A 24,045-nucleotide genomic window follows, 5' to 3' on the forward strand; every position below is an offset into this window, starting at 1 on the left:
TAAAATAATATATATATATATATATTAAAAATTGGATTAAATTATTGAAAATACAACACAATAGACTAGATGAAGTTAATTACTGGTTAAGAATATATCATGATCATTATTAAATATTGGAGAATATTTTAAATTGAAACCTGTCTTAATAACCCAACTGTATTTTAATGTAGGAGAAGAGACCCTGAGCTACTCTTGCGAGTGCGGCAAAGTCTATCGTCTCAAGACATCATACATCAACCACAAGCATCAGTGTGGAAAGAATCCAAGGTTTAAGTGCCCTTGTTGTCCTTTTACTACTTTCCGCAAGGGCAGTCTCAAAATTCATTTCTTCGTCAAACACAAGAACGAAGTTGTACAATTTCCATATTGAGAGAGTGTTTTTGAGCACAATCCCGTGGAAAGTTATTTTCATTTGGATTTATTGTTAAAGTTGACGAGTATTGTTATGATTTTATAAAATAACATAAACACTGACAAATACAAGCTTAAAAGTATAACATAAAAATAAGACGTTTTAAATACTTACATAAATGAATATATATTGTGAAATATTTTATATGTATATACAGGGTGATTCATGAAGTTCTCCCCCCACTTCTACAGCACATTGTACTAGTAAAAAATAATGAAAAAATGTTATATAAACATAGGTCCGAAAACGCTTTGTTAGCGAGTTACAGCTAGCGAAAGATTTCGCCTGAATTCCTGGGTAAAGAGTAAAATAAAGCCATACTGAACTTTTGGAAAGGTTAATTAAGTAAGAAATATCGTGGATTCTTATGTATTTTTACCTGATAAAGCTAATAAAATAGGTTTCAGAACTGTACCTGTAGTAGTTTTTGAGGGATTCAGGGTTAAATGCAAAAAATTGGGGCATGAAACAATGTTTTTTTTAAGTTTGATGTACAATAACTTTGTTAAATTGGTAATAAATACATAAAATCAACAAAACATTAATTGTAGAGAATTTAATTCTGAGAAAATTTATATAATCAAAGTCTAAAATAAAACAGAAATAAGTACCAAAAAATCGATTTTATTCAGTATAATACATTACTAGTTTTTAGCAAAATTAATCAGGTTGGGCCAACCGTACGCACCTTTTTATAATAGATGTTCGAAAATGAGGCCATCATTATCAATACATTTTGCAGCACGTTTGTGTATTGCTTTTGTTGCGTTTCTTAATTTTTCAGGACTTCCCTGTATCTGCACAGCCGAATCCATAATACGGGCAATTAATTCATCACGAGAATTCACTTTTGTCTTGTATACAATGTCTTTCCATCCATCCCCAGATGCAATAATCCAATGGAGATAGATCTGGTGATCTTGGTGGCCAAGGGTGAGGCCCTCCACGACCAATCCAGTGTTTAGGAAATTGATGATTTAAGTAAGCAGAAACGGGCACGTGAAAAGTGGGGAGGTGCTCCGTCATGCTGGAAGTACAAATTTTGTCTGAGATGTAAAGGAACATTCTCTTAACAGCTGCGGCAACTCTTCTTGAAGGAAATGCAAATAGAAACTCAGCATTTAGGCGTCCAGGTAATACGAAAGGTCCAATCAGCCGATTGTGCAAAAGGCCACACCAGACATTGACGCTAAATCGGTGTTTGAAAGTTCTGTTCCACTACCTCATGTGGATTTTCTTCTGCCCATGAGTGTTTATTGTGCAAGTTATTGACACCATCCCGAGTGAATTGTGCCTCATCCGTAAACAAAATACGCTTGTAGAGTTGATTATTAATATTCAAAAAAAGTTGCAAAACTCCAAGCGAAGCGGATCATCCCCTAGTTGTAGATGTTGAACCTTTTGTTTATGAAACGGATAAAATTTGTTTCGATTAAGTGACCTCCACACCGTTGACTGCGAAAACTCCTATCCGCTAGAAATACGTCGTTGTACTTACACCTGGACTGCGTATGAACAGCATTAATTACAATATCATCATCAAGTTGGACAGCTCGTTCATAATTGGTAGTGATCCTGTTTCCCGAAGAGTACGAAAAGTTCCTGAAATTGTTTTGGTATCTGAAATCCTCCTATTAGGGTAACATAGTTCATCAGCTCTAGCATTACCATTACAGTAACCCAAAATAAAAACCATATCAGCGTATTCCTCTGATGTAAATAAGTAAGGCATTTTTTCGCTGAATAAACAATTGAATTATAAACTCACAGAAAAATTGCATTTAATAACACGATTCACAGAAACCCGATCTCCTGCTGTAGCTTTGCAAAACACCACTAATACACAGTTCTAACGTAAACAGTACAGAATACCATTGTTGATCAGCTGTTATTCGTGCAGTTACCAACTTAGAAATTAATAAAACAAAAAACTGCATTTCGATGATTAGTAAAACAATAATGGGAAAATGTCTTGCTTCATTTATTTTCGACATTTGATGTAAATTTTTATTAAAAAAAAAAATACAACGTAATAAAACATGATATTTTTATTTACAAACATAATTTATTTCACAGTTAATGTTGTTTTCTCAATTTATCTCATCATTAAGGAACAAACATTTTGTTTTTGTTTTATTTTAACTAAATACCGTACGGTATTTTTTTACAGCTAGTAATGTATTATACTGAATAAAATCGATTTTTTGGTACTTATTTCTGTTTTATTTTAGACTTTGATTATATCAATTTTCTCAGAATTAAATTCTCTACAATTAATGTTTGTTGATTTTATGTATTTATTACCAATTTAACAAAGTTATTGTACATCAAACTTAAAAAAAACATTGTTTCGTGCCCCAATTTTTTGCATTTAACCCTGAATCCCTCAAAAAACTACTACAGGTACAGTTCTGAAACCTATTTTATTAGCTTTTATCAGGTAAAAATACATAAGAATCCACGATATTTCTTACTTAATTAACCTTTCCAAAAGTTCAGTATGGCTTTATTTTACTCTTTACCCAGGAATTCAGGCGAAATCTTTCGCTAGCTGTAACTCGCTAACAAAGCGTTTTCGGGACCTATGTTTATATAACATTTTTTCATTATTTTTACTAGTACAATGTGCTGTAGAAGTGGGGGGAGAACTTCATGAATCACCCTGTATATATATATATATATATATATATATATATATATATACCCAATTTCCATTTTAAGTGTTTTTTTGTATGATTATTAAGGACAATTTAAATTATGAAATAGAAACAATATAATTACATAAAATTACTGACATTCTGAGGTACATTTAATTTCAGATTATTTCAAACTTATAATGGTACCAAAGAGAGTGATTTAATGAAAATTTATGTTTCATAGTTTAGTCAAATCAATAAAGTAATAAATCTGTAAATTAATAGTATTATGTTTCAAACTTACTGAAGTCGTTCTCAGATAGTTGTGAGATAGTTTAATAAAGATGCATTGCAAAAACAATTTTGGGCTCTTTTAAAATTTCAAAGTAATTTTTTTTACTTTATGAACAAAAATATGCAATATCTTAAATAAGTTAGTCTATGCCTAAACGTGTAATTTCAGCCCATTTAATGAGCAGGAGTTCTGTGCTGATATTATTATTCTGCCTTAAAAATTAACAGAAGTGCCAGTGATGATGTACATGTGTTAAAAGGAATAAATTGCCGTATTGCTAGAGTGAAATATGGCTGGCCTAATGCCTGACTGTCTACTTCTACTGGCACCAATGGTCCTGGCAGTAAAAGGGTTTATCCATTAATAACTTGTCCTTTAACACAAAGTGCATCAATTTTATTACTTTAACCTGTGTTGCACATCACTCTTTGTAGTTGCAATTTTGTAATTTTATTTATTTATTACTACATGTCAACAGCAAGCCATTAGAAATCCGATATTCAATTTAATAGAACTACTTAAAATTAATTTTTAATAAATAATCCATAGTAATAAAAAAAAAAACAAAGAGTCATGAAATTTATATAGAAAGATAATTGTATTTTTATAAAATAAATTTGGCTAACCTACCGAATTAATCGTATAATTTCTTTTACCGTACCTCTATTAGTTGAATTAGTTTACTTTTATGTATAATTTTAATTTGTAGAAAATATATTTTTAATTTTTGATAATTGTGTTGGATGGAATATGTTGTGACCGGTTAAGCCAAAGAGAATTTTTATAATTACGTACCCTTTTTTGTTTGAGCGAAGTTTATTGTGTAATAAGTAATGGAGATAGTAAGGCAATATTTTACATGTAAAAGAATCAACTTTGCACTGTATTGACTAGGCTATGGTTTGCTTGCTCTATCGTAAAAATCATTTAAATCTTACTGCATTACTCCTATTCAAAAAACTGTTATTGTTATCATAAAAACTAAAAGCAGATTTTTAATAATATCCCACTAATTTTTTTTTAATTATTCAACCGTATAAAACAGTAAACAGTATTTTTCTGGGTGTTATGTTAAAACAACTTTCTATTGTATGAGGGAACATTTGTATTATCTATTCCCAAAATATTATAAAAAACTAAAGAATATAACTCGAAAAATAATATATAATATTATGTGTAGGATTTTTCAACCCTAGCTATAATCAAATGTTGGTTTTTACATTTTAGTTGAACATTCACAGCGCAGAAGGAAAGATTTAGTTCTGTAGTGTTGTTTACATTGTTGCAGAGGACCACTGTCACTGCACAGTATTCGTGCTTCACAATTCTCTATTATTAGATAAATTATCGTAAATATAAAAGTGTGTTTCCGGAAATACTAATATCCAAACCCCAACCTATATTATTCTTGGAGCTTTACTAAAATATAAGAGTACATATGTATTTGAGTAATAAAAATTGTCATGTCTTATTTTGGTTTCATTTTATTTTAGTTAACAAAGGATGGTATTAAACTGCCACTTTGTATAGAATTGTGATCTCAACAAAACAAATCAGTTTGTCTAAAACACTAAAAAGAATATAAGCTCTTTGCAAACATTGTTGATATTTGCATGTGACAGTGTTCTTTTATAAATAATTGTTCCATAGCACATTTTTTATTTTGTTGTACAAAATCACAATCCAGAAAATAATTCAACAACTTTTTTTGTAATTTCTTGTTTTCAGATGAAGTTGTGGCAGTGGACGAGAAATTCACTTGTACTCGCTGTTATAAAGAATTTGTCCACAAGTCCTCTTTGAACAACCATATAGCTTTCGTGTGTTCTGGAGTTCCGCTGTTCTCTTGTCTTTCCTGTTCTTTCCAGACATTTCAGAAAGGCGACCTAATAAAACATATCATGTTCGAGCACCAAGTACCTAAAGTGCAAAATTGATTATATACAATCGAATAGTGGTACAAATTATCAGTATAAGATGGTAATAAGCATTGAAAAATGCTCTATTACAGTATGTATTTTAGTGTATGATTGAAAAATAAATAGTCAATCAATTATTGATACTTTAGGTAAGTTAGTTAAGGATACTAAGGATTATGGATAGTTTTACAGTGTTAGTTAGTTAAGGATACAATTGTTTTACAATGCCAATAAATATTTTACCTATTTACTTTTGTGTGTTATTAGAATTAAGGATATGATTGTTTTACAGTGTCAATAATATTTTATCCTATTTAGTTTTGTGTGTTTTTGTAGCAGACAATTTAAACCAATTAAACATTTGTTGTGACACCTAAGAAACATAATTTCTTAAACATTTTAATGGGTCACTGATTCTTTGTAGGTTTTGTTTAGTAATTTTCCTACCTACATTTTCCCGCATCTGTACCTCCTTAAAATCCAGAGTTTTAAAAATAATTTAGCTGGTAATTTTAGTTTATTTGTTAAATACCTTTTTGTAGGATTTTATGACTCTAGCCTATACATTCCAGTGTATAAAGCAGCAGTAGGAACAAGAAACAACATAAATGCAAAACAATCTAGTAACATTTTAAATTTAAATAATATTTTACTAAGACTAAGACAATTGTCATACATTATATTGCAAATGAAAGTATATTTTTTAATCTGAAAAATAAATTAAGTAAGGTACTTAGAAAGTACAAAAATAATTTTTAACTATTTGTGTTAGACTTTATATTTTAGATCTATACACATAGGTTGGTATAATATTATAAACCTTTTATTTTAAAGATTCCAAATATTGTTTTAGACTTTTGACAAGTGTATATAAGCTTTATAATTACTATTTTCAAATAAATAATAACTAAGACAATTTATAACGAATTCTGTTTCAAGCTTCAAAATAACTTTTTAAATACTAAAACACATATTTTTTACAAACTGCATGAATAACAGCTCTTTTTTTACTTACATTGGTTCATTAAGTAATTATCTTTTGTTATTTTGCAACAGGGATGTAAAAAAGACAGGTGGCCACAATAATTTAAGTTTTCAGTCCTCTAACTTCAAATTCCATTTATTCAGTGCAAGTAAATAATAGGTGCTTTTGGTAGGTAAATTTGACAATATGTATACAAAGAATGTTAAATTTACTTAACCCAATTAAACTAATAGTTGTCCCGTGAATTATTTTAGGTTAGAGTTTTAAAAACTTGTTACAAGTTACTATGTTAAAAAACTGAAATAAAATGTATAGGTTTTAATTTTTACTAAATGTATAAAAAATATTGTTTATTACATGAATAAAAAGTGTCTTTTGGCAGTTAATCTAACTTACGATCTCTGCTTCCCCTTGCTTGTGAAATATGGTTGCACACCAAAAACAACCACTTTTGCTTTTTGGTGAAAACTACTATTACAATGCTGTTTGCTTCTAATTCATCATCTGCTTCTGTTTGTTTAAGTGTGGTAACCCACCATATGCTGTGCTCACATCCATTGCTACCTCAAGTGGTCACTAAACATTTACAATTATGTTTATTACCATACTGACAGCCGGCCAATGTAAGATATGATGTAGATTGAGTTATATAGAGTAACTAACAGAGCTGACACCAAGCACAGAACCAACAAACCCAGGACACTTGAAGCACAACAGAAGGGTTTGGTTTCGCGTAACGAAGCCATGTCTCAGATAGTTATTTACAACAGAAACATTTCGTTTAAATACATCGCCAGATTATACTGTAAATGGTTACATTAAACTTAATTGTTTTATGCAGTTGATTAGAAACCAGGAAAATGTTTTAAAATTCTATTATGATGCAGACTTTCTGTAAATGTTGTGAGATGTGTACATGGAGTAGGGTGGCACTTGCAGGTGGGTTCCAGTTCATCTGCTCGTGTGGCCGCAAGTTCAGACACAAGAAGTCGCTGTGGAACCACAGGAAGTTCGAGTGTGGAGGCCAACAGCCAGGGTTCGGCTGTCCGTGTTGTCCTCATAGAGCCGCCAGAAAGGGCAATCTCAAAGTCCATTACTTGACGCAGCACGCTAGCAGTGGAGTCCCCTGGCCCTATTGACTTAGCTGTGCAGTACTACAGTACCTGTTAAATATTAAACATGTTTTGTTCTTAAGTTATTTGTTTTACTGCCTGTACCCTGTTAGTAGAACCTTTATGTTGTGTGATGTCCTTTAAAACTCTGTTATTGGCATTTGAATACAGTACAAATGATGTGTTTAAGCAAATTCTTTTTATTTAACTTCTTAAACTAATCAATTAAAAATGTATATACGGGTTCTAGACATACTAAAGAATCGAATATGTTTACATACTTAACAGTTTTAAATTTTTAAAGCACATGCCATCTGCCAGAGAGTTAAAAATATAATAATGAATACTCTTAGATCACTTACAGTTAATAAAATATGTGTCATTTACTTAAGAGTATTCACTATCTAACGACAACATTTCATTATAAACAAATTAATTAATATTAATTTCTTTAGAATATTATATTTAACAATTTTTAGTTTCATTCAGAATTTTTATTATCTACTTACCACCTTCACCTAAAAAAGAAATTAATATTACATTTCTGGAGTATTTAGTTTAATTTTGTCCATTTGCTTAAGAATATTCACTGCCAAATCTTAATTTTTAAAGATGAAAATAATTATTGGTATGTATAAGGCGGCTCAAATTTCCCTTGAATAGTATGTCTAGTACTTGTATACATTATTTAAAATTAATTTTGAGTATTAACGGATTAAAATAAAGGCATTTTGATTAAAAAATACAAAAATAGTGTAATAAATATTAAGAAAAGAAGTTTTGTGTGACAAACAAAAGTGATTTGTGGTTCAAAGTACTTTGTTGAATATTAAGAAATCGTGGTGGTTGTCGACACACCCTTGCCTGAAATTTATTTATAACGTGTGGACTATTGGAAAAAATGGCAGGCTATCACGTAGTAAATGAGGGACAGTAGTCCTGGACCAAGATAATTCTATCAGCTTTGATGTGTAAATATTGATGCCAAGTTATTCACAAAGACTGCTTATTATGTTATGTGGTCCTTAACTTATATTATACTTATTGATTGACCGAGTAATACAGAGATAGCATATTATCCTCCAACCAAGCTTAACTTATGTTCTTACTTGTTAGTTAGATCTAATCATTAACTATCCCTCTTAGTTTCTGGCACCTTCTATCCTCACGATGTATTAAGTTTTCCCTAATTAAATGTTTTGAAATCCTCCCTGAAACTAAAGATGATGCACCAGTTCGTGGGATGACTGGTTCCATTACCTGACCTATCCTGTTAACAGCACTCACTCATTTAACGTCCTGTTTGGTGTGTGTTCTGGTTCCGGCCTGGTCCTTTACCCTTATCAGTCAGTGAGTTGCTCGGTGTTCTCTCATCATTCTGTTAAACTGAGACGCTCGTGCCGGTTCCTGATTACTTGTGGTAGACCTCTGTTTGGGAGTTTAATGAAGTACATATTTCCACTGCAATTTAAGCAACACAACTCAGCATGTAAAGATTTAAAGATTACGACGTAATAGTGTATAGTTACCAAAAGTTTCCGCAAACATTGATAAATATTAATTTCAATTAAATAACCATTGTTACAGACATTTTAAAATTTATTTAGTATTCAATAAGTAATTATATATGATATAATAATGTTAGGCTTGAGTTACATAAAAACCAGTTCATAATGGGAAAAAATGTATCATTACTCTCAAGCGGTTTCAAGAATATTAACCTCAAGTCAGGGGGGGGGGTGGAGGAGTGGATCTGAAACTCAGTTAGTCAAATCATAGCTAAAACCAAACCATATTCCTTGTAACTAACCACATTCCGTGTATCTAAACACATTCCGTGTAACTAACCACATTACGGTTAATACACTAATAATATTCCTAGTTGAATAAGTATAATTCATTCACATCATCTATAAGCCACATAAAGAAGATAATTGAGAGATAAGAAACCAGTTCATGATGGTTTGTCAAGCTTAACATCAACGTTTCTTAAATATTAAAATTGTGAATTTAGTATAAAGTATTAGGTATTCAATACATTATCTTCTTTTAATAGTGGATAAACTACAATCTAATTAGAAAACTAAAAATTACTAAACATTCACTTATGAATTATTCATTTTGTGGAAAGAAGGTAGGCAGATTGTACGTTGTTGTCGTTTTCCAGAAACCACCACTGGGAAGTATACGGAGACGATTACGCAGAACGGGATAACCTTATATTTATGCAGCTGCGGGAAGTCATATCCACATAAGGGTTCGCTGTACAATCATAAGACCTATCATTGTGGGAAACTGCCACAGTTCGTCTGTCCATTCTGCCCACACCGCACCTGGCAACGAGGCAACTTGAAGAAACATGTCTACTCGATCCACAGTCCCGCGGAACAAGAGTTATGGAGAGAAGGCTAATCATCGATCGCGTCCCAGTCAAAATAACTGATCAGTAATAAATTATGCCTACTCGTTTAAACTAATGTTTTCACACTTTTGGTTTTTGTAGCTCGGGTTATTTTGGGATTCATTAATTGCGTTAATTGCTTTTATGCAGGGTAATAAAATAGTTGGATAACTTTGGTAACGTTCGAGTGATTTCAGATAGAAAGAGGAATTCGGGTAATATTTGTCAGTTAATTGGATGTATATTTTAGTGCACTCAGGTTCTCCCTCTCACTTAATGGTTTAAAATATCGCCACGTAGATACACAGAATACAAATCTAGTTTTATCAGTAACTTAATGGATCTAGTTTTATTCATGTGTTAATCAAGCTCAAAATTTTGATAAGTTTGCTTTATACCATTCTATTTCATAAAGTTTATTAAGATTTAAAGTCTATTCAATTTGATTAAGAAAGTTAAATTTATATAGATAACACTTGTATTTTAAATTTTAATACATGCTGTCTACCTTAGGTCAGTTTAAGCAGTTTTGTTAATAGTATTGCTTACTTAAATTTGTTATAAAATAAACTACATACTATACAGGAAATTAAACAATTGCATATTAATTTATTAAAGTGTCTTTTATCATTTAAAGTTAGCTTCATAACCAAGAGAATATACTTGTACCTTTTTTTTGTCACTGTGTCATATTATTTTATTGACAAGGTTTTACACCTTAGTTGACAAAACCTGAAATTCCATGAAAATATTTTACTTCTGTATTTATTGTTCCTTATGATTGTAAATTAGAGAAAATAATTTAAATTTGTCAATAACAACAAATAAATCTTTGATGAGGTTGAAAATGGATGTTAAATGCTGAAGATTTTAAAATTATATGTTAATAAAATCTTTAAATAAAGTAAATTTTGCATGTTGTTGTATTTATTTTCTCCAATAATCGGTGCATTTAAAACAAAGGATGTGAGTTATCAGCGTTATAAAACTGAGGAAGTAAAATTTCATATCCTATGGGTGTACATTTTGTGTTATGAAACTTTTTCATGGAAACAGTTTGAATTTTGCTTGGGATACAGTATAAAAATAACAAGTTTTCAGTTAAATGGTTTGTTCTTTTCAAAGCTTTGGTTTCTGTATGTTTGATCTGTTTAGTCTATACACGGCAGGAGCACAACAATATAATAATTTACTGCTTTTGAATCACTTAAAGATTGTATTAAATGGCACGTAAAGGGCTTAGTGTGAGTTAAGTCAAAGAAAATAAATATTTTTCATGGGAGATTACAAGATTCTGCAAGTCAAAGAGAGTGTGGGGAGTATTTACATTTTAAACAAAAGCTTTTCTGTTTTAAAATACAGTAGACCAGTAGTTATCCAGATTTCTCCCGATATTCTGATAATTTTTAAATTTTGGCAAGTCAGTATCATTTCTGAGAATATGAAGAATAAGATTAAGTGTGAGACCAACTGTTTCTTGAGTGGAGCAACCGTGTCTTGTAGGCATCTGTACTGTAGTGAACACTGCATTGTAGACCTCACCAACATGTTAAAAAATAACCAGACATGCAAGCAAATCAAAATAAATATCTTATAATTAATTTTCAATTTAATCAGTTGAAAGTTATTCATTCAATTTGTACTTCAGTATAAGGTATCTGTATTTTTAATGGTACTTCCATTGCATACAAAGTATGAATGTTATCAGATATAGGGCAAAGGATATGAAACAAATAAGTTACCTTGAACATTTTACGTTAGTGTCGAGTGGCTTAAGCTGTCCCTCGATTCCCGAGTTATTGTCTCGTACCATTTTCAGTCTAGACCAATTGCCTTTTGCGTTTTTTATCATTTGGTTTTATTCTAAGTTATAGAAATTCTAGTTTCTAAACAATCGTGTAAATACTGCATTTTATATTAAAACTATGAGACGGCAACAAAACGTGTAGTGATATAGCGTTCATACCAATAACATCAGGCACTCTTCAGGAAACAAAACATTTATTACCTGTAATTTAATATGTAATATTTCTCATCTGTATGCTGAACATTTTTAACGTACACGTACGTTCCAAAGAGGTAATCAGGATGACTAAGGGTCTGCTGTATTTAGCACCTGCACTGCTAGGGTCACCTGTTAAGTGTGACACCATGTTACAGCGGTGAGTTACTGGCCGGAGTCCACAGCTCGGCGAGTGGAGCCCTCGAGTGGACAGGAAGTGGAGAACTGCTGTCAACTCTGTGGCAAGGTGTTCGCTCTGTTCGAGTCACTGCGGAAGCACGAGCAAGCGTACTGTGGGAAAGAAGCAAAGTTCACCTGCCCGTATTGCTCTTACAAATCGATAATGAAGGGGAACCTGAAGCGGCACATGTTGGTCAAACATCCGTCACAACCTCTTCCCACCAACTTGTTTGTGAAAAAACATGCCCAGCTGTGATCATTTTCTAATACATAATGGTTTTTAACTGTGTATTTTCTTTAGTTTTGTAATTTCGCAATACAAACAGTTTTAAAATGTAATTGAAAATTGGTAGAGAAATATGAAATTCATATTAACATTGTTTGTGTCCTACTGTGCTTATTTTCTTTATTGTCAATGTAGGACAATTATATGTCTGTTTGTTGGCCTGGACATAAACTTTAATGCCTTAAAAAATAGAAAAATTGTAGCCTACCAAAACTGCATGACATTTGGATGACTTATTGTTGGAGGACTTACATTTACTGTACATACATGACACAGTTCTCCCAGCCGTGCTCAGTGGTAAATGATTTAACTAAAGTCATAATCAATTTATTATGTTTTATAGATCACTGCAAGTAGTAAATTGTTGAGTGTTATGTAATAAATTATCATTTCATTATGCCTTCATTATTGTAGAGAACTCCTTTTTAGACCTTGAATTTGTATAAGTGACAAATAGTTTAATTTTAGTTGATATACATAAACTTCTCACACCATTGGACTTTGATCTTTCTCTTGTATTATTTACTTTATATATGTATAAAACTTGCTAATAATAATATCCCACCATAGCGATTTAGCAAATTTTTGTAATTGTATTAGTGTTTAATTCTTCATGTAATAACGTATAAACAATTTTTATTTATCGTGTCAAAAATTTAAAAATAATTTACAACAAAATGCCCATATACGACGACTACAGTATAATCGATTACTCCCATTGACATACCCCTGTGGCAATATTTTGGGTTAATTATCAAAAACCTACATTAATACCTGATATGTTATTCATAGAGCCCATAAATATTTTAAAGTCAATTTCTAGTACTAAAAGATTTGAACAGAAAATTATTTGATGATCTTAAACTTCAAATGCAACATTAGTGAATTAAATTGTTACGACATACTATATTGTAAAAATTGTAAACATAGTTTAAAATATCACCAAAGCTAAAATAAACTTAATTTAGTAGTAATTTTTTTGTAATAGCCTACTTATTAGGTATTTATTTCAAATCAAAGACCAAATAACTAATCCTTATGCTTGTATTAATATAAATAAATGCTCTCTTTGTAGTCAGCTTACTTTGTTGGTAATGTAATGTGTGCTTCGCCTTGATCTCTCACTCCCATGGAGGAATGTTGCAGTGATAGAGCGCTGGGAGGACCTGCTCTCCGGGATTCCCTCGATTGACAAACAACTGCAACCACAACCACAGAACCAGGACCGAGACCAATATAAATACCGGTGCGAGTGTGGCAAGGCCTACCTTCACTCAGCATCTCTCTACAACCACAAGACTTATGACTGCGGGAAGGACAGGCAGTTCGCTTGTCCTCATTGTTCTTACAGGTCCTCGATGAAAGGCAATCTGAAACGACACGTCACGATTAGACATATGGATCTACTCAGGGATCAAATGGTGAAGAATATGGCAGCCACAGTGTAGGACTCCTGATGTATGATGGGCGAATGTCAATTGTCTCTGTAAATAAATGTTTGGTTTGTGGTGCGTATTTTTCTGGAAAATTCATGGTTTCAAAAATGATTCTTTTGGTACTCCCTTATTGTTCAAATCAATTTAACATTTAAGTTTCGACAAATATTCTAGTTATATTGTATACAATGTGTCTTTTGAATTACAACAACATTAATTTATTACAGAATTAGTTAATGAGCATGTATAGTAGTACGGCTTAATTTTAATAGTCTTAAGATAGGCTAAAACAATTTGTTATAAACACATTTGTCTATCTAGTATTATGTCTCTCTCTTCTTTGTTTGTTTAGATTTTTGTATTCTCATCTGGCTCATGGTAAAAAATTGAAGAGAGTTAGAAATCAATCTTTTTTTAAATCAAGCATAATTAGTTACCATAACAATGTTTATTAGGGGTTAATTTTTAACAATTTAAAGTAAAACTATTTATTTTGTTGTTTTAAGACTTAGGTTTGTCAATTTTGTTTTACACTGATTTCTAGTTTATTAATTATAAGAATTATATGATTTAACAGTTAATTTTCCCAAGCATGTCAGTAAAAACAGAGGATTATTTAGGGTTGTTTGAAGTGAGAACAGTTTTTACACTTTGTTTGTATAAAAGTGATTTTTTCTAGGCATCTGGGAGAAACTGGTAATAGAGGGTGCCGGACAGAAACAGCTGCAACAGCAGGCGCAGGGACAGTTTCGCTGTGAATGTGGAAAAACTTATCTTCATTCAGCATCTCTGTACAACCACAAGACATACCACTGTGGAAAGGATCGGCAGTTCGGGTGTCCCCATTGCCCCTATCGGTCATCACAGAAGGGTACACTAAAAAGACACATGTTTGTCAAGCACTTGGAGGTCTTTCAGAAGTCAGGAGGAAGTGATTTAGAGAATTTGTTTGATGGTGAGAACAATCAAATAACAGGTCGCCGTAGAGGGGTACACTAAACTGACGCGTTAGCCGAGTATGAGTCTTGAGTAGTGTTTGGAGAATTAATTTGATGGCAAGGATCTCTCCATACACTGAGTATTGGGGAGACCCAAATTGGATCTAACATTTATAACGTTTACAGTTGTTTATGGAGAGTTATATTGGGTAGGTTGTGCCCATGATGAAACTTTATGGTGAAACTTTTAGAAAGTTTACTTCAGTGAACGATCACAGGGCATAAAATAATACTTATTGAATGAATGAGAGGCAATTTTCTCTACTGCAAAATGTAAAAAAAGTGTGCCGTGGAAAATATGTATTTTAAAAAATTATCATATTTGTGACACCTCATTTTAAATTAAAGGTCTCATCAAATAAGGTGAATGAATGTTGAAAAATGGTGTCTAGTTTTTAGTCCATGACACCACTCTGTGCATATTATTTTATGTTCTATGAATAAAGTTCTTCTGATTGATTGGTAAAATCTAGTGGGCTTTGTAGTCATTTTCCAAAATGGCAGTCTATTAAAATGTTTTGTTTAATGTTAGGTCAAGAGCAATAAAAGTGTTTGTTAGTTTGACTTTACTGTCTTAACATTGTTAAAGTAAAAATATTTATATTTATTTCAAACTGATGTAAAGAATTGCCCTCCAGTTACCTGTGAGATCTTTTTATTTTGATACGTTCTAGTTGTATTTTGATAAGTTTTTATAATTTTTTATAAAAAACATATTCATGTAAGCAATTTGACCAACAATTGTAATTAAATTACTTAGGTTAAAAGTAAAAATAGATATGCTAAAACTTTAAGACCTTTAAATGAGGTATCTCAAGTGGTATACTGGTATTTAAAAATATTGAGTTACCTCTCCTGCACTAATTTTAAGAAGATAACAAACTGTTTTCAAACTCCTAGAACAATTATGTGTGCCCTGTAAACGTGCCCTGTAAAAGAAAAAGTTACTAATTTTCCACTAATTTAGTTAATTAATATGGGAAGGGAGAGGCTATGAACAAATTAGGTTCTTCCCATTACCATTTCTAGAAGAGACTCAACCCCTTAACAAACAAGCAGTTGTTCGTTTACTTTAATTTAGTTTCTTTAGATAATAACTGTACTATTACAACAATTTCTAGAATTGTTTATAAATGTCATTATTTAAAATTGCACTGTTCAAAATTCATATAAATTATGCTTAAGTTAAGTATTGTAAATTAATTTTAAATAACATCAAATTGACTGAATAATTGGCACTATTACATTGATACAAACTAAAATTCTAGTACGATAATAAAATTTAGATTTACTTGTGTGTGACTAGCAAAAATTTCACAATTAGGGTGTTTTGTTTTTATCAGTTAAATTATCAATTTATCAAATAATTATTGTCATCCATTATAGTAGGAAAAATTTACAAATTGTCCAATAGTTTTTAAATGTATTACATGTAGTCTTTCAATATCAAAGATGCTATCGTCAAATGTGAATGCAATAATTTTAGACTACTGAAAATATTACTTTGTAATATATTTGTATCTGTGCAGTTTTTAAAATTGAAACTAAATTATTATTAACTATTTTATTTTTATGTTTATAAGCATCATAAGCATGTAGTTCTTCCTCTTTTAAATTGAAGTTAATAATTTAAAGATTTTTAAATATGGCCGGATTCTAAAGCAATTTTGGCCTAGAGAAATGTTTGATGGCATATTTGATGTTGAAATATAAAATGTAATATATTTACTGTAATAAATATAACATCATTAGATAATTTGTGAAATCTTTTTACTTACTAGTAATCTAAAGTAAGAAAGAGGTTCTTCTTGAATATATTGTCATCTTATTTATATTGTCGAGTGTTGTATATATCTTGATATTATTTCATCCTTCTTTCTATCATGTATTAAATTATTATTATTGTTATTATGCATTATTGCTGTTCCTCCTACCAATCACTAGACAGTGCCTTAGCTATTGTATCGTATCGTTTCATTCACTGACAACAAGTGAAGTGAATTGTTTTGTATACACCTTGGCTTAATTAGTAATTGGCCGTTTCTCATAGTATTAAATATGCTGTACTGATATTTTTATTATGAATTTAATATAATTCTTTAATTAAAACCTGAGCCAGTATTAAGTAAATTTGCTCACTTTTTATATTTAGTTTTTTATGTTAAGTGTTCATAGATTTTGTATTTTAATAAGTTACAGAATTTCACGTTAAAACGATTCCATGTTAATTCTGTAGGTCTAGTTAATATTTCTGTTTAGTTGTGATAGTTGAACATTGCATACTGTTGTAAATAAATACTTTTTATCAAGAAAAACAACCAATTTATTGTTTTAAAGAACTGTTATTTCCCTATGTTAGTCCAACATTTAATTGCATTTTAGAAAGATTTAAAACATTCAAAGTTAGACAACACACAAAAGTTATATTTACATACATATTAAATATGGAGTAGACTTCTTTTTCAAATAGTCCGTAATATTTTTGCTTTTTTTGTTATCATAATGGATTTTAACAAACATATAAAAGCTTGGATTAACCAAACAAAACTGTAAACAAATATAAGTACAAATAAACAGGAATATGAGAACACATGATTAAAAGCTGAGTTGTAACTATTCATGGACAGAGAAAGAATAGCACAATAATATACTGACCAATAGACATCAAATGTTTTTAAATAATTGTGTGATTACTGGATTTCTAAAACAAATTTTAACACAACTTGCATTTCAAGAGTCTCATACATCTTGATTAAAACTTCTATGATACATTTTTCAAAGCTTTGGAAGTTTGTACCAAATACTTACCAAAGTGTTGTAATCTAGAATAATGCTCTTTGTGAAGTTCATATTAATTACACATTGACTGAATCTTTAAACATTGCTGTGCGGTAGCATTTAGTAAATATTTTTCATCATTCCATTTTAGCAAAACAAAGTGATTGGTTTCTTATTGTATGTTAGATTGTTAATTATGATTCTTGTTGAAGTTGTTAGTGTCCCAACTATTGTCTTTTGTCCTTGCAGATATGCTGCGGACCATGCCCAAGGATAATGAACGGCGCTACGCCTGTACATGCGGTAACACGTACAAGCTTGCCTCGTCTCTTCACAATCACAAGATGCAGTGTGGGAAACCTCGCCAACAGGCTTGTCCCTACTGTCCTCACATTGCTCGATATAAAGGCAATCTGAAGAAGCATGTTCTGGTTAAACATATGGACTACTATTCTGATTTCTTAGAACATTCAAAGTAGCTGGACATCCTATATGTACTTCAAATAACTCTAAATGTATTCTGGGGACATTTCGTTAAAGCAAGAGGGGTTTACAAAAGCTTTGTTTTTAATTTTTAATAATCGGAACATTTTCATTTATTTTGATTGGAAGTTAAATTTATTATTTTGGAAAAACATTTTTAATATTTATATACATTTAACTTGAAAGCAGTGTGTTCATAATATAAAAACCTTAGTTTGCATTTCTTAATTAAAATAACTACAGTTTCATACTTTTAGAACACGAAACTAAAATAAATCGGAATATAAAACAAAATTATAGATTTGGATAAAAATTTTGTTGTGAAAAGAACATTAGACATTGTGTTTTTCAATGTTTCAAATTATTTACGCTGCATACATTATTTTACTGTACTTATATTTAACAAAGAACCATGAAATCATGAAATTAATTATTATATTATACAATGAACTGCACAATAACCAAAGACGTTTACAAACAATTCAATAATTATTTATATTATTAAGTTTATTTTTGTCTGTTGTCGAGAAGCTGGCGGAACGCGCACACGCACTTTCAAGTGTGACTGTGGGAAGGAGTACCCATACGCTGCGTCACTGTACAACCACCGTACTTACCATTGTGACAAGTCAGCCCAGTTCTGCTGTTCCTTCTGTCACTACCGCACCCACTACAAGGGGAACCTCAAGAAACATCAGTTCCTCGTCCATTCGGAGAGGCACTGTGCGGAATAATACTTTTCTCTGTTTTTAAATACAGTATTTTACTTATGTATGTCTTTTTATTACCTGTTGGTTTATTACCAGTCAATCAGGACTACTGATGATCAGAAAGTAGGGAGAAGTCAGGTGAAAAATGTTAGTAAGAAGGATCGGTAAAAAAAAATCTTATTGTATTCATCTCCATGTACCACTGACCTCTACGTTAGAATATACTCAAACAGATAAGTGGGAGAGTCAGTACGGTACGTGGTGAGGTGCTAACAAAAAGTACTAAGCTCACTATCTCATACTCGGCTAATCGCTTGATGTTCACTGTTATTCTAATGGAAAGAAATGTTTGGTATGTGCAGGTTACTAAGAGTGCTGTTCAGGACATGGAGATTTTAATGTAATCTGTTAACATTGAATCATGTTAACATCATACTACAAATATATTGTGAATCATTTCACTATTCAACATGTTTACACTTAGCGAAAATAAACAAATAAATATGTCCAGAACTAACTGTGTCAAACATTGAATATTATTGTATTAATATAAGTAAATATTTTTATTATTTTTTAAATTTTTGAGTAATTTATGGGTCTGTAGATGAGAGAAAGAAAGAAGCCACTGCAACAGGAGGTTTGAAGGTCCAGCAGCAGGTCTGAATAGACAACCCTTCGATATCAGTCCAACATACCGACCACTGTGGGCAATTCATAATTAATTATGACTTGTTTCTTGATTTTTTCACAAAATACAATGCCACCGTGGAAACCTATAGAATGTGAGATGTCAGAGCTATGTCTAATCATTAGCGAAAACAGGAAATATAAGCTATAGCAGTTTAAAGAGTAAAATTTATGCAAATGATCTTGTCTTATAGAATGTGACTACATTTTATACACTTTATTTTTGTGTGCAGTTATATAAACTCAATAGTACATACATTTAAACACATTCCCTTCCAATTTGGCCACAATTTCCCTTTCTAAAGCATTAAAAATCGTTTTATAAAAAATCACAACCCTTTAAGACAATTTTCTTGAAAACAGAAAAATAGAGTAACAACTTTGGTGACTCTTACTCCACGAGTAATTACAGGCATTTGCAGCAGAATTTTTGAAAAATTTTGTGACCTGGTAAAATTATTACATTTTTACAATTGGGATGCATGGATGTAAAATGTTAAATGTTTATAGTTTAAGAAAGTTTCATGACTTTTAAGAAATATTACAGGTTTATTAATTTTGTTTATAAAAAAAATACATGTTATTATCTTCAATAATCTTGTGTATACATACTATAAAATTTTTATGACTATATCTCCATTTGTCTTTCTATCGGCTTGATTAAAAGATACAACCTAATATTTTGGCCAAACTCTTCATGCAATGCTAAAAATTGTTTCTTTTTCTGTTTCTAGGATAGCTATCATCAAGGGTTGTGACAAGATTAATTTTAATTCGAAAAAAACTAACCCAAACGAACACTTAATTACTTAAAGATTATAACACCTTAGTGACTTTTACTACTAGCCATTTGGAGGAAACTGAAGAAGGAATATTTGTAAAACCTTATTTAAAAAATTGTATAGGTAAAAATAAATAAATGTAGACTCAATTCTGTGAGACGTGTTTACTGGTCTTACTGAACTTTTACAGCCTTATAAGTAATTAAATGCATGAGATGTCAAACAGTTGGAATGTTCCACAATGTAGCATAAGTTGGGAGTCAATACGGCTTATATGTTGGGGAACTCACTTCTGGAGAGGAATTATTCTGATTCTGTCCACGTTTCAGGTGCTCGTGGAGGTTGGGTGCAGAATCATAAGGGAGAGTCTTTCACATGTGAATGTGGAAAAAGTTATTCTCACCAGGCGTCTCTCTACAACCACAAGACCTACCACTGTGGAAAAGCTCCCCAATTCTCCTGCAGGTTCTGTCCTATGCGGACTTGTCGCAAAGGGAACCTGAAAACTCATATGGTCCTGCGACACAAGGACGAGTTGGCATCACTTATCGGTCCAGGATCTCTTGGGAGAACAGTTGACGAGTTAACTCAAAAATATTAACTATGGAAAATTTGAAGCTGTTAAATTAAATACGAGTATTTAAGTTAAATGTTGTTTTTTTTTAAATGCTGCACCTTATCCATGTCCTTTATTGGTTATAATAAATGACTTTACATGAAATAAGTGAGATTGCTGGAAATTTGTGGATTCTAATATTTTGTTTTAGAGCTACTCCTTAACATGTGGCATGGAACTTGTTTTTGGACTCTTCACTTCAACCAGAAAAGTCACTCAATGCAGGATCGGTCACTAGGTTTGTTAGGGTCGTAGCAATCTCTCCTCACCAATAATGAATAATGCTAAATTTCTCCTAAATTACTTATTGTAATTTTAGACATTTTACTTTCTCCCAGATAATTAAATTTTTAGCCTACGTAACATTGAATAGTTACTGTAACGGTCTACTTTTTATCATGTTTTGATCAGTTACGTTATCAATCAAAGCATCAATAATAGGCTTAGCAGTTTCCAGAAGATTTTGTATTAAAGTATGCTTCACCATGTGTCAGCAACTAATGCTGCTCACCTGGCTGTGTACTAATAAAACTAAACCTTCAGACATAAAAATTTCAATTCTTGCAAAAAAAATACTTCCAGAAGATAAACGCAAACACAGTCTTGAATTCAAATCATGGCATTGTCGTGCATTTGTATTAACTAGATAGTTGTTATTGCAGTGCCGATGGTATGATCATTGTGAATGCCTATTGGTGCCAATGACTGTCTTATTAGTGTTGAGAAATGAATATCATGGACTGGTAACTTTATCATTCAGGACATTATCAGACTAAATTTATAACATACATAATGCGACAACAGCCCTATTTACTGTAAAGTTACCAATCTTATCCAGCCGGCAGAACCAACTTAAAGAGTTCAGTACTAGATCGGTTGTATCGTATAAAATAAAGGTGGCAATAAAAACATGTTCAGAAATGCTATTGTAGTATTTTTTTTTTTTTTTTTTTTTTTTTTTTTTTTTTTTTTTTTTTTTTTTTTTTTTTTTTTTTTTTTTACTGCAGGGATGTTTTATAGAATACTGTGATGTAGGAGATTCTGGATTTAGCAATAATAATTACTTTGCTGGATCTTACATATCTTCTTATATGGGGCAGCCTATTCATTCCATCATACATCTCAATTCCAACCAATCTTATTGCTCCCTCAGGGGCTCATAATTTTTATGAGTACGTGGATGGTGACCACGGGGTTACCTGAGCTGAGTACTTCATTACTTCCACTTACTTGTGGCATGCTCCTTGCATGGGATTCTATTTTATTTACTTTCCACATAGGATCTATACACTTACTGGCCACCCCTGGGCCAACTTCTGTTACTTCCGACACTGGAACTTCCAGGAGTCTTTTCACTTTCTTTCTCTTCCTCTATCTTCATTCAACTGTTCCAGTGCATGACTCGCTGGGAGTGCTTAAGCCAGTGGTGGAGCCCTATCTGGCGCTAGTGAGAGCTGATGTGAGCTTGCTCTGCCGAGGCGTAAGTCATGTACAGGAGGTCTTGCATACAGAGATAAAATTCAGCAAAATTTGAAACCTGCCTTAAGTTTAAAAGAGAGAAAGAAACTGTTACAAAAGCTTAAGAAGAATATTCAAGCTAAAGTCGATAACAGGTCAAAAGTGCCTGTTAGGAATCTTAATACAAGTCCTCTCAACTGTCCATCAATGATGATGATACAGCTGAGGACCCATTGGAGTTTTGGAAGGAGTTCCAAACATAACATGGAACTTTCCGCCCCAATTTATTATTAAAATTAATTCAAAATATTGAATGAATTATAATAATAAAATAAAATCATGCTTATTCAATGGAATATTAATGGTTTAAGAAGTCATTTATAGGATTTAAAACTACTTATAAATACAAAAAGGTCCAAAATAATATGTATTCAAGAAACCAAATTAGGTCCTCACCTGTGTGACGTTCCACCTTGGATGGTCACAAATTCTGTGATGAATATAAGCCTGTCTAAATACAAAATTTCCTCTACTACAGATATCCTATACCAACAGGAGTTCCGTCGGATTATATGCAGCCTAGCTCCCTGCGATGTTGTATATACTGACGGATCAAAGCACAATTCGAGGACTGGTTGTACATTTGTTACTGTGGGTAGTCGCTACGGCTTCCATCTCCCTAATAATTCCTCTATATTTACAGCGGATCTAACAGCCATAGAGAAGGCTCTCAACGTCACTTGGTCTAGAACTGGGAGGTTGGTGATCTGTTCAGACTCGCTCAGCAGCTTACAGGGTATTAATGATATGTACTAAAAGAACATAATAGTTTGTGATATATGGAAATCCATATATTCACAACAATCTGAAGGTGTCGACGTAGATGTTGTTTGGATACCCGGTCACGTGGGTATTTCGGGAAACGAGCTGACGGATGAAGGAGCGAAGGATGCTCTGGAACTTCAGCCTTTTACTACACGGATGATGGCATCCGACATTACCCCGGTGGTGAAGGCCAAAATAAAAGTTCTTGAGTGGCGGGCAGTCGGGATTAACAGGCTGTGCCGTATAAAGGACTGTGTTAAACCATAGGGTACAGCCAGCCGCAGCAATCTTCGTGTGTCGCCTGGGAGCATGTGCTTGTCGACTGCCCTCGCTTCACAAGATTCCGTCACGTTCTTAATCTGCCAGTATCGTTAACTGATCTCCTGGGCGACAACGTGGTTATAATTGGTAGGCTCTTCGCTTTCTTAAACGAAACCTCCCTTTTAGCTCGCATATAGTTCTCGTTATTAATTTATTAATGTATATTTTGTTATTTTTTACGCTAATTTATCTCAGATTTACCCTTGTTATTTAGTTTTTAATGTTTGTTCTTCTGTTTGTTAGATTTACAAGTATTACCAGTATGGCCCATTTACAGCCATGCCGGTAGTGATGTTGTCATACCTGTTGTTTTGTTATTTACTATTTATTCTCTTTTTATTAATAATTGCAGAGTGGCCCATTTACAGTCACTTTGGCAATAACATTGTTGAGTTTGGTATATTGTTATTTATCTTATGTGTTACCCTTATAGTTTAGATTTTCAAGCTATTGTCAGAGTGGCCCATCTACAGTCACCCTGACAGAAAATTGTTGAGTTGTTATATTATTAATAATAATTATATAATATTTATAAGGTACTGTTGAAGGTGTCTTTATTTGGCTATATTTTATAGCATGATTAAATGACAACGCTACAACAGTAGGCAGTTGTCATTTAAAAAAAGAAAAAAAAATATCTTATTGCAAATTATTGAGATAACATAACCACATTCTTTCTGGATATCCTAAGAATTATTTTTTGTAACATATTGTGTGCTA

General features: G+C 31.9%; 2 protein-coding genes across 9 annotated transcripts in view; both read left to right on the forward strand.

Annotated features, from left to right (window-relative positions):
- LOC124356157 (longitudinals lacking protein, isoforms F/I/K/T-like) overlaps positions 1–24,045 on the forward strand; it is a 288,925-nt gene that overhangs the window by 65,833 nt on the left and 199,047 nt on the right. The window contains exons 4-5 of one of the 8 annotated variants that reach the window (XM_046807317.1): positions 9,530–9,808; positions 11,924–12,636. The exons of 5 other annotated variants lie outside the window; for them this stretch is intronic. In XM_046807317.1, the coding sequence (XP_046663273.1) occupies positions 9,530–9,774 (245 nt within the window). In that variant the 3' untranslated portion in view covers positions 9,775–9,808; positions 11,924–12,636. Of the gene's footprint in view, positions 1–9,529; positions 12,637–20,434; positions 20,756–24,045 lie in introns of those variants that run through there. 2 more of the 8 variants (XM_046807314.1, XM_046807316.1) reach the window with 2 other exon arrangements.
- On the forward strand, positions 13,460–18,696 carry LOC124356162 (longitudinals lacking protein, isoforms A/B/D/L-like). The gene is made up of 2 exons (XM_046807326.1): positions 13,460–13,739; positions 14,347–18,696. Exons 1-2 carry the CDS (start codon positions 13,688–13,690, stop codon positions 14,664–14,666), a joined length of 372 nt encoding a protein of 123 aa, XP_046663282.1. The 5' UTR covers positions 13,460–13,687; the 3' UTR covers positions 14,667–18,696.

Source organism: Homalodisca vitripennis, chromosome 2 (genome assembly GCF_021130785.1).
Source record: "Homalodisca vitripennis isolate AUS2020 chromosome 2, UT_GWSS_2.1, whole genome shotgun sequence".
Classification (NCBI taxonomy): Eukaryota; Metazoa; Arthropoda; class Insecta; order Hemiptera; family Cicadellidae; genus Homalodisca; species Homalodisca vitripennis.

What these genes read in the sequence shown, in the direction of transcription:
- LOC124356162 (XM_046807326.1), top strand. Translation starts at nt 13,688, where the DNA reads ATGTATGATGGGCGAATGTCAATTGTCTCTGTAAATAAATGTTTGGTT. An exon ending in AAATAAATGTTTGGTTTGTG is followed by an intron (nt 13,740 to 14,346) that starts GTGCGTATTTTT and finishes GATTTTTTCTAG; the next exon opens with GCATCTGGGAGAAACTGGTA.